Source organism: Gavialis gangeticus, unplaced genomic scaffold (assembly GCF_001723915.1).
Source record: "Gavialis gangeticus isolate Ggan-Ray unplaced genomic scaffold, GavGan_comp1, whole genome shotgun sequence".
In the NCBI taxonomy this organism is placed as follows: Eukaryota; Metazoa; Chordata; order Crocodylia; family Gavialidae; genus Gavialis; species Gavialis gangeticus.
In genome coordinates this window covers 22,952,109-22,967,874 of record NW_017728997.1, presented here as the reverse complement: position 1 = coordinate 22,967,874, position 15,766 = coordinate 22,952,109, and the positions used below count along the sequence as shown (strand labels likewise).

General features: G+C 46.9%; 1 protein-coding gene across 4 annotated transcripts in view; it reads left to right on the top strand.

Annotated features, from left to right (window-relative positions):
- Positions 1-15,766, top strand: part of CHCHD6 (coiled-coil-helix-coiled-coil-helix domain containing 6) — a 172,035-nt gene that overhangs the window by 92,555 nt on the left and 63,714 nt on the right. For all 4 annotated transcript variants that reach the window (XM_019504931.1, XM_019504932.1, XM_019504930.1 and 1 more), the window contains one exon: positions 4,314-4,384. In XM_019504931.1, the coding sequence (XP_019360476.1) occupies positions 4,314-4,384 (71 nt within the window). The remainder of the gene's footprint in view (positions 1-4,313; positions 4,385-15,766) is intronic.

Here is a 15,766-nt window from a genome sequence, read left to right as displayed (position 1 = left end):
CACGTGCACCCTGCTCCCCTCGCTCCTGCTCCCCAACTGGTCATATTTCCGTTTATAAAATCTGCCTGTTGATCAGCCTTTGCGGGCATTTACATTTGGTAGCAGGGAATGGGAAGGAGGGCAAAACATGAGTGGTGAATATTAGCTGAATGTAATGAATGGCAGTGAATGAGCAACAAGAGCTGGTCACACCTTGGTTTCTTTAGCCCTTGCAGAATGTCCTTGAAGTTCCAAAGCACCAGAAGCATAGGTGCCCATTGGGCCTATTCAGAAAGGTTGTCCTCTTGAATTGCTGGTGTTAGGGAAGGTTGGTTCATGTACCTTCAGATTTTCTCCAAGGGGGTGGAATGCAAGCAGCTAGGAGTCAGGTCTTGAACCACCACGGTCCCATAGCATCAGAACTAGCAGCTCAGTTTTTACACCACGGTGTAAACCCAAAGGCTCACATAATCGCTGAAGCACAAGTGGAGCTCTGCTCTGGAGCATCCAGCTAATGTGGCTCTCCATGGTTGCTCCCATGCTCACAGTGTCCTGAACACTCGTTTAAACATCTCCTGCAGCTGCTTCGCAAGCGCTGTGTGAAAGTGAGAAAAGGCAGCAGGTCTGTGGGCTCTCCAGAGGAGTCTGTGAGGTCTTAATCTCTGCCTTCACTAGTAGTGGGAAGCAGGGGTTTGAACCACATCCAGTAGATATTGTAGATGTTCCAGTAATGCCTCTCTGGTGTGGCTATGCTGTCCCCACTTCCCCTATTTCTGTATTATTTATCCTCCCGTAGATTAAAATGTGCTCTTCCCTTTAGCAGGTACAGGGGAGGCAGATTCTCCTCAGCTCGATTGTGGTCCTGCATTTGGAAATTTTGTTGAAAGCTGGTGAGCGCACACCAAAGGGGGGAGGGAATCTAAGCGATGCGTCTGTCAGGTGTTAGGCAGATTGCACCATCTAATCCCGCAGCTGTCGTCTGCAGCATTTGTCAAGGCTTCTGCTGGCCTGCTCTGTTTCATCAGAGGTATCGCTAGCATTCATCTAGGCTGGCAACATTTCAACAGCCATTAATCCTCTTTGTATCTTTTAAGCACTATGACCACTGACAGTATTCTATAGACTGAGGTGTCAAAATAGCTCAAGATAGCTTTGGTGTCTGTTGTCTTTTTCCTCTCCCCCCACCCTTCTCCAAACAGCTTCTGATCTGTTGACCCAGTTCTTCACCTGATGGATAAATCCGTGTTTTAGCATCAGGCCTTTTGTCTGCTGGGGGTTAAGGTTAGCAAAGGAGGTTGCCTAGAATCTGCTTAGGGTCTGGTTGGTCTTGGTCAATGGTGAGTCAGGTGGTTTATATATAATAGTGAGCAGTGCCGTGTTCTTTTGATATTGGACAAGATGGGTTTCAATGTCAATGCAGAAGTGATTCAGGGGTGTAGGTTGTAGCCATGTTGGTCTAAGGACATAGGCAGACAAGGTTTTTTGGGTAAATCTGGTATCTTTTTTAGACCAACTCATATAGTTGGAAAAGTTCTTCTTAGCAAGCTTTCAGGTATAAATACCCTTTGTCAGACTGAGGAAGCAATTGCAGTTTGTGTGTGCTCTTCCTGGATGGAAACTAATGCAGAACTGAGACACTTTAGCTGCTTCCAGGGAGTTTGGTGGGGAGGGGTGTTAGGGCGTGTGTGTGTCTGTGCGTGTACACACGTGTGAGAGGGGCACAAGGAGCAAGAGAATTCCATCAAATGTGATGTAAGCCTCAAAGCTTGTTTTAGTTTGAAAGGGAAGTTTCGAATGGAAACTGAGATCTTTCTTTTGGGGGAACATGACTTGGGAGCAATTCATTTTTGGGGGTGTGGCGCTCCTTTTGAAGTTGCTTCTCTGCCCTAATTCTGTGCTGTATTTTCACAATTCTTTGTGCTTGTATTTTTACCACAAACTGGGCACGTCTACACAAGATGCTACTGTGCAGTAGTGTTGGGAGAAAAAAAAGTGCAGGGACAGTACTGTGTAGTAACACTGGTAACAACTGTGCAATCCACTGCTCATGTAGACAAGACTGCTGATTGGTTAACAGTGGTATGGATTTATGTATTTACAACTCATTTGTTGCTGTCTAGGGTAATTCTTTGGCAGCGTGGCCTGCAGTTGCATGTTTCAGGGCTTTTCTAGATTGCCTACGGGGGCAAGCAATTTTTTCTCTTTTGTGAATGCTTCATTGGCTTCTGGGGTGGGACTTGCGTGCCCATAGCAGTGGTCGTATCTGTCTATGTACCTCTGTTGCCATGGGATCATGGAGCTGAACTCTCCATCTCTCTTGAAATAGGCAAAGGCCCTTTGACACCTGCTTTCATCGATAGAACTACCAGCAAACAAATCTCTTTGGCTGCCTTTTCCTTCCTTAGGTGGGTTAAATGCCAACCTCATGCTGGGCCTCACGTACAACATGTTTGTCCCTGTTTTCCTCTCCTGCTGCTGTTTTGCTGCAGGTTGCTGCTGGCTAATAGCATCTGACGGCACTGCTTCCTATCACCTGAAAAATGTTTAATTTTCCTATTTTCCTTTCTTTCTCTGGCTCTCCCTCTTTTTCTCTCGTTTTGATCTCTCAAGATCCAGTTCCTTTGAGAAATCAGACAGTATGAAATATGAAAACTGCTTGGGAAGTAATTGGAGAAACAGTGAGACTTATGAAACCCATGGAGATAACGCTCACACCTACTTATTCACATTATTTAATTTTTAATGGCAAATTTAATTAATGGAGCACAGGTCTTGTGGTTTCATGTGTGAATAAGAAACAGCAGGGATCTGGAAGTCATCAGGTGTATTTACAGGACAGAGAAAAAGACTCCATTAAAACATGAACTCTCCATTATTGAAAGGAGTAAAATGAGCTTAAAAGCATTAGAAGCTTGACCATTGCATAACAAATAGATGGAAACATTCATGACACCCGCCTGCAGAACACATTTTGGAGTGGTTGCTCATTGTGGTTGGTCAGTTTTTTAAGCTCAATTCTTAGGTCAGAGTGTATGGGGATAAATTCCATCCTGTGCCTCTTTGCATAAATGCAGCTAGTGAAGAAATAACTCAACTCTAGCACCTTTCTGCAGTGCTGTCAAAGCACTTTCTAAGCCTTTTGATTAGCAAAGTTTTAGAAGCCCTTTATGACGTATAGTGTTATCACTTTCTCATAGAAGGGAGGTCAAACCCCTGAAAAGTGCTCATGTGTCCAAGGTGGTCTACTCAGCCTTGGTGCTGAGTTTGGGAGCATGCCACTCCTTTAAGGTAATGAGGTAAGATGGCTGCATTTTTGAACATTGTGACATTGATCTTGAGCACTCTCTCATGTGTGCTCAGCATGGCTCTAAGGCTCACTTCCAGGAGTAATCATGCACATAATGGGAACATAGGTGGGACACGCTTCACAGCAGTGCTTCTGGGCTTGGCCTGGGAATGGAGGAAGACAAACCCAGTGAGGTCCAGAGAGTCAGTAATGCTTCTTCTGAGCCTTATGCCAGTCTCTTTTATAACTGCTGGCTAACATTTACAGTGTTTTGTGTACAGGACCAGGTGCAGTCACAGAGAATGGGTCGGATGGAGGAGGTGGGGGGAAGCTGGAGAGGAGAAGGCTTATGAATGATCTGCATCGAGTGTTCTCAGCATCGAATCGTCTGATCAGGAGAAAGAATGACAGTAAAGTCTGGCCTTGGGGAATATCTGCCCTTCTCCCCACCCAAACCTATTTTAGCAAATCTTTTTTTTGTTTTTTAAATAGAGGGAGATGTTGGTTGGTCATTATAATTTTGCATCTGCTTTTTCAGGCTAATGGAAGTCACCTGCTCTTCATTATATTGCAAAAGTAGTTCATGGTGACTTGAGGAATTTTCCTTAGAGCAAACTGTAATAGACAGCAGGGTTGAGATGATGCTTTTTTTCAGTGCTAGCAGCTAGCTTTGATGTTTGAGCATCAGTTAACTGCCAGGCCCCCACATCAACTGAAAAACAACTCCAGTGAGGATGGGGAAACTCCTGTGGAAAATGAGGTTAGATGAAGTAACAAGCTGTGTTGGTCCCAGAAGCCTGCTCCTCCCTACAGCCCTATATCACTCTGAGAAGTGATGCATTGCTGAAGACCAGGTGTTGTCCCACTGTCATCTGTTGAGAAGTAAATATCTTCTTTAACATTGGCTGAGCCTGAGTTGTCATAAAGCAGAGCATGATATTTCCTGGGTGAGAAATGAATGTTGTTTGTCTCAAAAGATAATTACAGCCCAGGACAGGGTACATGAAATCCTGATCTTTAGCAATGAGCATTATATATTTGGTTTCAGAATGCTGAACTGTACAAGCTGACATCGGAGCAGTACCATGAGGCAGCCACCAATGCTGAGCATCGGATAAAGTAAGAAGCCATTTTTTTCTTTCCTTGTATTTTATAGCACCATCTGGACATCCTGGTGGCTGGAGTCTGAGGGTACTTTGGGCTAAAAATGCCCAGGCCTCTCTACATACTTATTCTGCCTGCCAATGTCAAAACAGGGTTGAGCCTTGAAATGCAGGGCTTCTTTGAGAAGAAAAGTGCAAGTGGAGAGGCTGGCAGCTAGAAAGTCCTAATTGAATTTACAGTTTCCAGACTGGCCATGGCAGGTGTTCGGACTGTTTTTTGCATACCTTGTTGCAATGGTTGCACCCCAGATGCTATATAGCAATGACCTAGTACAGTAGTCCTTGACCAAAAGTCTGTGGGATGAATCTAGCTCAATAAGCCATGTTATTTGGCCTTCAGGGCTCCCTATGAGTCCAGGAATTTTGCAGTAGGGGTGCAATGGCAGCCTTAATTGCTATGGCTTCCAGAGCTGTGGCAGTTAATGCTGGCACTGTTCTGGACCTGGGGTGAGTCCTGAGAGCTGGGTGCCATGGTCTCACACACAGGGCTTAGCCAGCATATGGAGTCTTGCTGTGGATGGGTCTGATATGCATGGCTGGGCAGATTTGTGGGGTTGCACGTATGGGCTGACCCTGTACACCATGCTGGGTCCAACCCCAACCGTGGCATCGGGATTGGTTGTGCCACTTATCTGACCTATGGGGCTGGAAGCTGAGCACCATTGATCTAGTACCTAAGAGCAGGGGAATGAAACTGATTTGTTGTCCAGACATGAGAAATGCCCAGGCTAAATAACTGAACATAGTAAATGTGGTGACAAGCAAATTCCACTGAACATCCAACTTCAGTTATCTTGAACGTTTTTAATAACACTGAAATGCTGTTTGGTTCTAAATTACATTTTTTGGCCTGGCTTAGAGATCCTGTAAAGTGAATGTCCATTCATTTTATCACTGAAGTGGTTTTCATGTCTAAGCTTCTTTTTTTTTTTTTAATATTCCAGTAGTATTTTCCAGCTTATTATTCATGTGCACTAAGTGCTGTCCAAGAAAAAAATACATTTTTTGTGAAAATTCTTTATGATCGCAGAGTCTGCAGTAATTGTGCTGTTAAGCAAAGCACTTGCGAAACTAAGCTATAAGTAAGCAGCCAACATGCAATAACTAGAGTAGCAACGTATGCAGTCCATTTGAGCTGGGTCCAGGCTGCGTGATGCTTGTCCACATCAATAGATTATACAATAGCAATAAGTATGTAAGTGGAGTGTGTGGTATATTACACCGTGTGTTTCTTTTAGATTATGACTGGCTGCCAATGCATCACATAGCCTGTTATAATTTTGCACTCTTGCTTGGACAGTCAGGCAATAGGTTGCCATGAAGACCAAAAATCAAGGCAGCTGACAGACTGCCTACATTTTCAGAGGTCTCTCCTTAGTAAAATTTAAGCTGTGTTATTAAAATAAAATTTATAGAGCAGTAATAAAGGCCTGACAGTCTTTTCTTCAGTTGGCTTGGTATAGCAGGGGGTGTTGTATTTTTCTGAGTTTGCTTCCAGAATTGTGTGGCCATTTGGCAGAGTTTGTATAACAGTGATGCATACATATGTATTAGGACTTTTTTTTTAAGCACTGTGTTGAACCTCCTATTTATAATAGCCCTAGGTTGCATTCCCTGGGGTTCATTTGGTCTATCCACTGTTCTTGCTATGCTGCAGGTGTTTCATCTAGTAATGCAGCCTCAATGTGGTGCAGTTAAGATAATGGAAAGGTATTAAATGATTGTGCTGGGTCTCAGGCAAATGTTGCAGGGTTGTTGAGGTCCCTCCCTCTTTTCTGTGTGGCCCTGCTACCAGCCAGTATAACTTATTTTTAACATAGCAACCTGGCCTTTCTTGTAGTACATCCTTCTGAAGAGCACACAGGCATCAGCTATTATAAACAGATGCTTCCAAAGGGTTTGACTGGAAGGCTGCCCTCCTGAGATCAGATCTCTTCTTTGGCTTTAATGTGCTATTTCTCTGAAATTCTCATTTCTGTCTTTAAAAGGGAGCTTGGAAGTTGGTGTCTTGCAGCTTTGAAAGTTGAGAAGGGGTATGGCTGTGTAGGGCTAGTGATTGAGGGAGAAAGAGTTCCTTGTGTTCTTTACTTGTTTTGAGTGGAAACTCTTAAAACAGAGGTGGGCAATCATTTCTGCTGTTGGGCCACTTAACGAGTTTTGGTGAGCTGTTGAGGGCTGCAAGGGTGGCCCTGCCCCTTGACAAGCACATCTTGAGACCAGACATCCCACCCCTTAACCCCTGACCTTTGCCACCAGAAGTCCCTCCCCTTTCCCCTAGAAGTACTCCTTTTTGGAAGGGAGTTTGCCATCTTGGAACTGGGGGAAAAAAACAAACTATATTCTAAAAATCAAACATCTACAATAACATAATTTATTTAAAAATATATTTTTGTCCTCACTTGTATGCTTACGTTGTCTATATAGAGGTGGTTGCATAATAGCTCAAATGAAGTCTTACTTGTGTATATTGTGGGGGATATGGATGGGTGGGTATGGTGGTTGTAGGGGGCTGTCAGGGTGTGTGGGGGAGGATGTGGGTGGATATGGGCTTTGTGGGGGCAGTGGGGTGTGTGGAAATGGAGGGTGGCTGGGGGGGGTGTGTGGGTGCATATGTGTTCGGGTGGGTGCATGTAGCAGTGAGCGGGGCTCCCCCCAGAGGCACAGGGGTGGGTGTGTGTGAGGGGGGGAGTTTGTGGGTGGGTGCGGTGTTTCTGGGGTGTGATTGTGTGGGGAAGGCTGTGGCTGTGAGGGGTTTGAGGGTATGGTAGCTGTGCATGGCAGCCCCCATGTGCCCCCCTGAGCCAGTTAGCACCTGCAACAGCCCAGAGCCTGCGTGCCCTATGGCACCTCCCCGCCACTGCCAATAGTGTGTAGCCTCAGCCCGTGCCACACCTGCTCTTCATTGCCTGGCTGTGGCATGCCCTGCTGCCCTTTGCCCTCCTTCTGGCTGCCACCGCCGCTGACCCCAGCTCCATGGTCCTGCAGGGACCCACGTGTGTACAGCCTCAACCCAGCATACCCTGCTCCTGCTCTGGACTCACCTGCCTAGTCTCAGCAGCAGTAGTGCCAGGCAGAAATTGTTGCTTGGCATGGGGAAAAATGGCTTCTTTCCCTTGCTACTGCCGGGCAGTTCTTGGTGCAGCTGCCTGGAGCCAGCACTATGCTGGGCTGCCCTGTGGCTTTGCTGCCGTCACCGCCACCTCTGGGCTGCACCGTGTGGCAGTGCAGAGCAGCCGCAGGGCAACCCAGGTGGTGGTGATGGCAGTGGAGCTACAGAGCAGCCCGGCATGGTGCAGGCTGTGGGAGACTGCACCAAGAACTGCCTGGCAGCGGCGAGGGGGAAAGGCTGCTTTTCCCCTGCGCTGAGCAACAGTTTCTGCCTGGTGTCACTGCTGCTGAGTCTGGGTGGGCAAGTCTGGAGCAGGTGTGGCATGAGCTGGGTTGGGTCTGTGCGTGCAGGTCCCTGGTGGTACTGTGGGGCCGGTGCCAGCAGCAGTGGCTGCTAGAAGGAGCTGCTGTTGCCTGGGCTGCCTAGAAAGGCAGTCCAGTTGCCCCAGCCCTGCTGCATGCCCAGCGGGTGACAGGATACACCACAGCCGGGCGATGCTTGGGCTGGGTAGGACCCAGGGATTTCCGTGGGCTGGATCTGGCTTTCTGGCTGTATTTTCCCCACTCCATCTTAAAATCAAAAGCAGTCCTGCTTCAAATCCCATGCTGTGTGTTGGGATGTGCCAGTTGATAGATGCTGGTGTCATGTATTAATTGTACTGACCATTTTGCTTCTCCCTGCAAGTTCACACTGTGTGTATTGCTATAATAGCACCAAGTGGCCCGGTTTAGGATTCAGCTGGACGTTGTACAGGTGTGTGAGAGAGGTTTTACCATTCAAGAGTAGGAGAGAGCTGTGTGCTTGGGTGGAATGAGGGGAAAGTTCCTCCTGACTTTACTGTGGGCTGAAAGGTTGTGCGCCAAGGTCCCCTTATCAGGCACTGTTTGTTCATTGCTGAGGAATGCAGAATCTGCTTCCTCTTATCCCTTACCCCAAGGATCCTTGCACTTGGTGAGGAAGAGCTAAGTTGAAGGAGCAAGTCTTGATTCATGCTGCGTGATGCCTACAGTTCTTGTCCATCTGCACCTCTGGTGGTAGGTCGACCGAGCTGGGCAAGTCAAAGGGGCCAGCTGGAGAAACTTAGGTAAGAACAGACTGAAACACAAACATGATTATACAGGTTCGGTGCCTGAGTTGGGAATAAAGCTTGGGTTTGCCAGCCCTGTGCTCAGTGTGCATGACCGCAGCTGATCCTGCACCTAGAGGCAATGGGAAGTGGGGTTCTCCTTGCCTCGGAGAGGAGCTCTTTTCCCATTCTGTGAGCTCGCTTTGCTCATCCTGCATCAGTCTGCGCTCATAGTGGGTTGCTAGACTGTGCCTTTTCTATGCACTGAGACCAAGTTGCCCACGGTTATTTCACCTTTTATGAGGCACCTTGCTGGAATTTGTGTCATCTTACATATGGTAGGGTGGGGATGACACTGGTGCATCTCTCCTAGTGAGAGAGCTCTGCTTTTTGTAGCTTGTACACAGCATGGGGAGAGAAGCTTGAAGCGCGGGCACAGCTTCCTCAGCACTTCCTGGCTTCTGTGGTGTCCCTTTCCCCCTTTGCTCTCCTGTCATTTTTACTGCCTGCAGCTCTGTGCAGCTGGTCAAGGGGTTTCCTTAGTATTTATGCAGCAGTTCACATATTCACAGTGCTGTACAGGGATCTTCACCAAGGAATATTCAGTGCATGAGAGAGGTAAGTAGGTCAGCCTCAGTATGTCCCTTGTACAGAGGAGAGATGCGACTTAGGCCACACAGTCACAGAAGCTTCTGCTGTTGCTTACTGTTGGGGACAGGATGCTAGGCTCAGTGTTAATGTCTGACCCTATGTCATGGGCCTGACCACTCATCTGAGCTTAGTCCTTGCCTGTTCTGCAGTATCTCATGAAGTTGGCCCTTCCTCTTGTTTGTCCTGAATTGGATCCAGCTTATCTTTTGCCCAGGAAGAACATTCCTAGCAACAAGAAGCCACTGAAGATGGGTAGCTCTTGGCACCTTCAGTCGTGTGCCCTGGTTACTTGCATGCTACGGTGGCTTGGAGAACTGCCATGGACACAATGTCTCTCTAATGTTATTATAATTGCTGCCTTTTATTTATTTATTTATTTATTTATTTATTCATTCATTCTTTGGTTAACCAGTGGAATTAGTTTGGGGCCCCAGAACTTTTTTTCCTCTCCTTTTGGTGTTTAGCAAACTGTGCACATCAGTAACCACCCACAAAAGAAGCAGCCTATAAATAAAAGGCCAGTGCTCCCCACCCTTCACTTTGCTCCACGTCCTTTTCTCAGTGCTCAGGGAGCCATGACTCAGACTGGGTTTAGAGAAGACAACTTGTTAATCCCCTCCCTGCTACAGAGAATAAAATGGCATTTCATTCCAAGCTCTATTAATGCTCTCGCTCCGGGGATAAAGCAGGACTCCCAAAAGGCAGTGGCCAAATTTTTTTCTTCAGCGTTGTCTTTGTCTTCTTTTGAGTGTTACATTTAGATTAGCTTCTGAGGATTAAATGTTATTACAGTGCCTGAATCTGTTAAGGGAGAAAAAAAAATCAGTAAAGAGGTTATGGCTTAGTGCAGGCGCTCCAGACTTATCCTTAAAGTGCTGGTTTTTTTAATTTTTCATTTATTTTCTTTTATCAAGTTGGACTTATCTTGTTTTTATTATTATTATTTTTTAAATTTGGAAGCAAGAGTTGGCATGGGTGGGTGTGGGCGCATGGTGCTCAAAGGTAAAGCTGCAGGAGTGGGGTGGGGTGAGGGGATTAAGAAGTTGTTAAAAGATAAAATTGTTTTGGAGCTGAATTTCCCTCCGAGATCTCCTTATGGTCGGCTGAACTGTCTCTGAAGCAGCTTTGCCTGAGCCCTGTTGCTTTGCACACCATGTGGAGAGGACTGCAGATGCTTTGTGCCGTTATCAATGAGTGTTTAAAGAATGTGCCTCCTATTTTTATCATCCTGATAGAGATCAGCCTAGAATCCACAAGGTACCTTTCTTCCTGGTAGACTGTCCACTAGACTTACTCCATAAGGGACCTTGTATCTCAAGAGTTTTATGTAATGGTCCTTGGATCTTTAAACCTAATGGATACAAGTATTTAAAGTGGTTATGTTTGAGAAGTTGACAAGTGGCAAGTGTCTGTCTGGGCTGAATATGAAAGGGAGATCTGCACTGACTCGGCATGGGTGTGGAGCCAACACCTCCTAGGTAGACGGTGAGCTTGGAACTGAGAATTTATGGCCAAGTTCAATACTCATGAAAGCGAAGGTCTTCTTAAATTTCGCAAGACTTTAGAACAGTGAAAGCCTAAATTGGAAGGGGTGCCAGTGAACAAATCCTAGAGAAAACTTATGACATTTTTCCTGGGTTCTGTAGCATTTGGGAAGATTGAGAAGATTGTTACATGGGGATATTCTGCTTGCTCGTGAACCCTGGAGCCGGACATGGGGCAGTTCAACTAACTCCAAGCATTTCTGCTCAGAGGGGACTGCATGCAAGGCTAGAAGACTGAAGCAGATATTACATTGACCATAATGAAACCCAAAGAGAAGAAAAGAGGAGACACGTCCTTCAGTCAAAATTGCTGCGGGATTTCTCTCTCACTCCTGCATAAAAAGGACCTTGCTACTTTCCTGCCTCTGGCCGCCCTCTCAGATTAGGCTTGTCAAGTTGCTTCTGTTTTGGCCTTTGTTGATTCTGAACCATATACGTTGATCTAATCTACCTACCAAAGGGATTCCTTCTCAGGCTGGCAGCATACTGTTATGTTTGCAAACCTGGTCTGAACTAAAAAACTGGAGTACTACTGGAACTGGCTTGGAGGTTACATGTTTTGACAAAGTAGTAGCTAGAATGTGTAAGTGTTGGAGTAGATGGTACAGTGTTGGCTTTAGTGCCATTTCAGCAAGCGCGAGTCTTTAGAAACAAGTGGTAATAGCCCTCTGCAATGGAGCTGGAAATGGTTTTGTGCCATTTACACTCTCACTTATACATTTTCCTTGCTGGTTCAGGAAGACCCATTGTTAAACAACTGTTTCCAGCAGTGCATTGATTTCAGGACCCGGCACTCAGACAATCTTGGGTGATTTGTAAGGGCTGTTTTCTAAGGGTCCTTTCTACTTTGGGGCTGGTGTGCTGTAAAGAAGGTTGCACAGGCTGGCCTGGGATTGCAAAACTGTTCTGTTTGGCCACCTTTTATTCTTCCTGGGAGTGATTGTTAAGTCCTTAAACAGCTCCTGCCACAGTGAAATTTTACCAGATAGTATGTTTTAGCTAAATCGTCACATCTTTCCACTGTTCTTGGGGATTGTCTAAATAAAAGCCCCTCCTGTTGTGCAGTTCACTGATTGTCCCCATGCAGCAGTGGCAATATTGTCTCCTCCTTGTGATGACAAGTGAAAGCTGGTATGATGGAGCTAAGCTATACCTACAGCCCCATGCAGATTAGTCACTGTGAACCCAGCATACGATGGCAGTCTCTTTTCAAACGTGTGAAAGGTGCTGTAGGCCAGTGGTCTCCAAGCTTTTTAAGTAGATCACCTTTGGCACTTAAAAGCAGGTAAGTCTGTGGGGTGGGCGGGGGGGGCAGATTCAGTAAGAGGGAGAAAAAATTATTTGGGGGGTACACCTCCTGAGCAGGTAAGTCCCGCCCAGCTGGGTCCCCGCTCAACTTACCCCTGCTTCTGCCTCTGTGGCACTGCCCCTCACTGCAGGGGCCTTGATCTAGCCCCTGCCCCTTCTGTCCCCCGTGGACTGACCTGCTGGGGTGGGGCACATGCACTCAGCTCCCCACCACAGCCTCGGATCTACCATAAGAGGCTCCGAGATCTGCTGCTGGATCAAGATCCACTGGTTGGTGACCACTGCTGTAGGCGGTAGAACAGCTGCAATAGTGGAGTGTCAGGGGCTCTAACAGGCAGCCCAGGCTGGGCTAATTGTCTCTTTGGGGCCACACTTGCCTGGGGGCTGTGATTGACAGCTCTGCCTCAGCTACGGATCCAGTTGATTACTGTTTGGGCCTCACTATTGGCTGCTGGAAAAGCAGCCTCCCCCTTTAGTTCTGCCTGTGGCACAGGCTGCCAGCCAGCCAGCAGTTCTGCCCTGAAGGTCTGCTTTGGTAAGCCTCTCTAATACCAGTTTTCTGGTTCCCAAGCCTGCTTCACTCTGTTCCTAGACTCTGGCTTTCTGGAAATTGCCTTCAGATCTGATAACAGGCTCTGACTCTTGACTTGCCTAACTTTGGCTTTGGCCCTGGGTGTACCCTGACTTCAGTTCTGACTATGGCTTATACTGACCTTGGCACTGGCTTTTGATTCTGAGCCTTGACTCAGACTGGATTTGGTTTCTGATTCATATACCCTTGTGATTTGGCTCCTGCACTCCCCCAGTGGCCTAACCACTAGGTTACACCACCTATGGTTGGGTCCATATAGGGAGGAGGTGTCAAGACCTTCATGAAGTGCATAAGGGCTTTCGTATTGGCATTAATATGGAAGTTGTTTAGCTGCTCTGCCTCCGAGTAGCATTTTGAAACCTGTAGATTGATGGACTAAGGGACATTGGCAGAGTGGACTCTGATCGGGGGGCATCTCTGTACCGCTGAAAGCTAATGTTAAAAGGGAACTGCAGACAATAGTTTCCAATGCAGTTACATACATCTGGCTGGCAGATCAAGTTTTCAGGAAGGCACAGGCACTTCATCATAAAGAACAGAAGTGAAAATGGAACCAGAGCACTGTCACGCTTGGTTTGGGGATTATGCGGTGAGAAAGCAATTGGGTAGGAGCAAGAGCTCTTCAGGTTTCAGGGTATTTCAGAACTCATCTGGGTGGAGGTTACTCATCTGCTGTGAAGTGAGGAACTTCTTCAGCCTTTGCTTCCCTCCTTTGGGAAACTGCCCTGAATATTGATTCATGACATCCATTTGGCCTACGGTAAATGCCTGTAGTTGCCTTTCTGCACATGTCCTGTGCTGGGGGTGGCTGCAAGGAGTTGAGTTTTGAAGCCCAGGTTATCGGGAGAAGCTTTCCAAAAAAGAGTGGTGAATTAAAGATGTCAGAAGCAATAATGCCTGAGAAACCACTTGTTACAAGTGAATTAATGACTTGTTTGCTAATTAGCAGCCCGAGGCAAAGCTGAGGTAACACTCCTAACAATCTGGTCATTAATTCAGTAACAACTGATTTCAAGGGCACTGTTGCTATTTTGAACAGTAATTGTATTCATGCTTCTGAATTATATGCTCTGTGAGAGATGCTTATATTTATTACTGAAAGTCAGATTTGTCCCTTGGAGCAAGGGTGGGGTGATGGGAGGGAACAATGTCAGTAGTACTAAAGAGAACCTGAGGGGGCAAGTACTGATGGACTGAAGGTCAGAGCTAATACTTCACTGTATGCCCATTGAATCCCATTCTTTTAGGAGATAATGGGTACGGCGCAATATCTGTACACAACTTCTGGTGGCGCTGTCCCCAGAGACAGCCTTCCATTTTGTCTCTCCAGAGATCAGTGCCAATGCGGCTAGGTGTTCTTGGCAGATAAGAGGCACTTAGTCAGGCAGTAACTTTCCTTTCATAGCTTTGGAGCATCCTAGTCCAGCGAGCATCACACATTCATCATCCATTATAGAATTAGATTTTTTTTTTTCCAGATAAACCCCAGTACAACCAATATTCTTCTGCTGCACTTGGTTTGAAGTCCTCTGGGCCCCATTGACACTGAAACCTTGGGATCTTAACCTGACCTAGGCCCCCTGGAGATGGGAACTGTGAACCAATATTTATCTGCTGCAACTTCCAGGGGTCCTGAAAGCCTTTCCTGCCTGCTTGAGGCATGTTTTCAGCCACAGGCCCACACTAGTTTGACAGATCTTCTTAGTGTGTCCAGGGTGGTCTAAGTGCTCTTTCCTTGGAGAGAACTTCTCAGCAGCTTACTCATATGGCTGGAACTTGCTCTGTCACTAGCAGCCGAAGGAGAAAGAGCCTGAAGTCGTCATTGGTCCCTTTTAACTTTTGAGAGATGCCTTTGGTGTCTGTTTCAAAGCATATGCTCTTCTCTGAATTAAAAACTGTCGACCGTGTTATTTTTACAAGAATCTCTTGGATTCTTTAAAGGCATCTCGGGGCTCTGCTGCTTGCCAAGACCAAGGAATGAAGCTTTGCATTTCTCCTGCAACAGTAGCATTACCGGCAGTTAAAGGAGTAGGTGTTTGGTGCTGATGCTCTTCCTGCTGGGTCAGTGCTGAACAAATTGCACAGTGTCATGCAAGGAGACGCTGTGGTGCTGAAGACATAATTTACATGAGATATAAAACTGAAGTTGTTGCTGCTTGAAAATGGTGCTATGGATTCTTTTAATAAGCTCCAGAATCCAACCAGAATTTTAATTGGTACAGCTGTGTTCTACCTCCATAAATTTTCTTCTGCAGCTTCAGTAGACAATGCTCTTCTAGTGTCCTGTGAACGTACCGATGTAGCTGTTAGCTGTGCTGCCCACCCTGGAAGTGTCTGCATGCCATTTGTGGGGTACCTTGTACTCTAGAGGGCTAGTAAAATACCTCATGGCCCTTCAGGGTGAAAAGTACTGCTTGAACACTTGACGGTGGGGGTAGATTTACAAGGACGGCATTGTGGCTGGCCAGTGGGGGTGCTCCTGCATTGAGCCACCCACCTCACTGCGCCCGACCACCTTCCAGGCTCTGAGTGCCTCCCTAGGGGCGCCTCGCGTCTGGCTGTCCCCCTTCCTGGAGCACACTCACTAGCCTGGGGGTAACGTGTGCTGCCACCATCCTGAGAAGGGACTCTCTCGGCCCTGTGTCCTCGGGGAAACACAGGCCTAATAGTCGTACGGGTACTCGACCCAGTACAGGCACTTGGGGCACTTCCCCAAGTCGGGGGCCAGAAAGGAAAGTCTCCCTTAGTCCGCAGACATAAGGGGCCTCTTAGGCATAATTTAGGCCCACCCTCAATAAGTCTCCTACTCCGGTCAGAAAGGAGAACTGTATTGATTACAGGGGTAGGGTGAAAATAGGGTACAAGATAGAGCAATATCATAGAAATCCCATTGAACAAAACAGTCTGGCTGAGGTAGCCTTTTGATCACGCATCTGAGTCACTGCCAGCTAGATATCTAACCAGATCTCGAGTAGCTTACTCACAAGCATCATCCTGAGGCCGTTGGAGATCCCCTCTGGAAGCAGGCCATTCCCAGCTCATGAGTTATAGGGGAGAGAGCCAGTTTC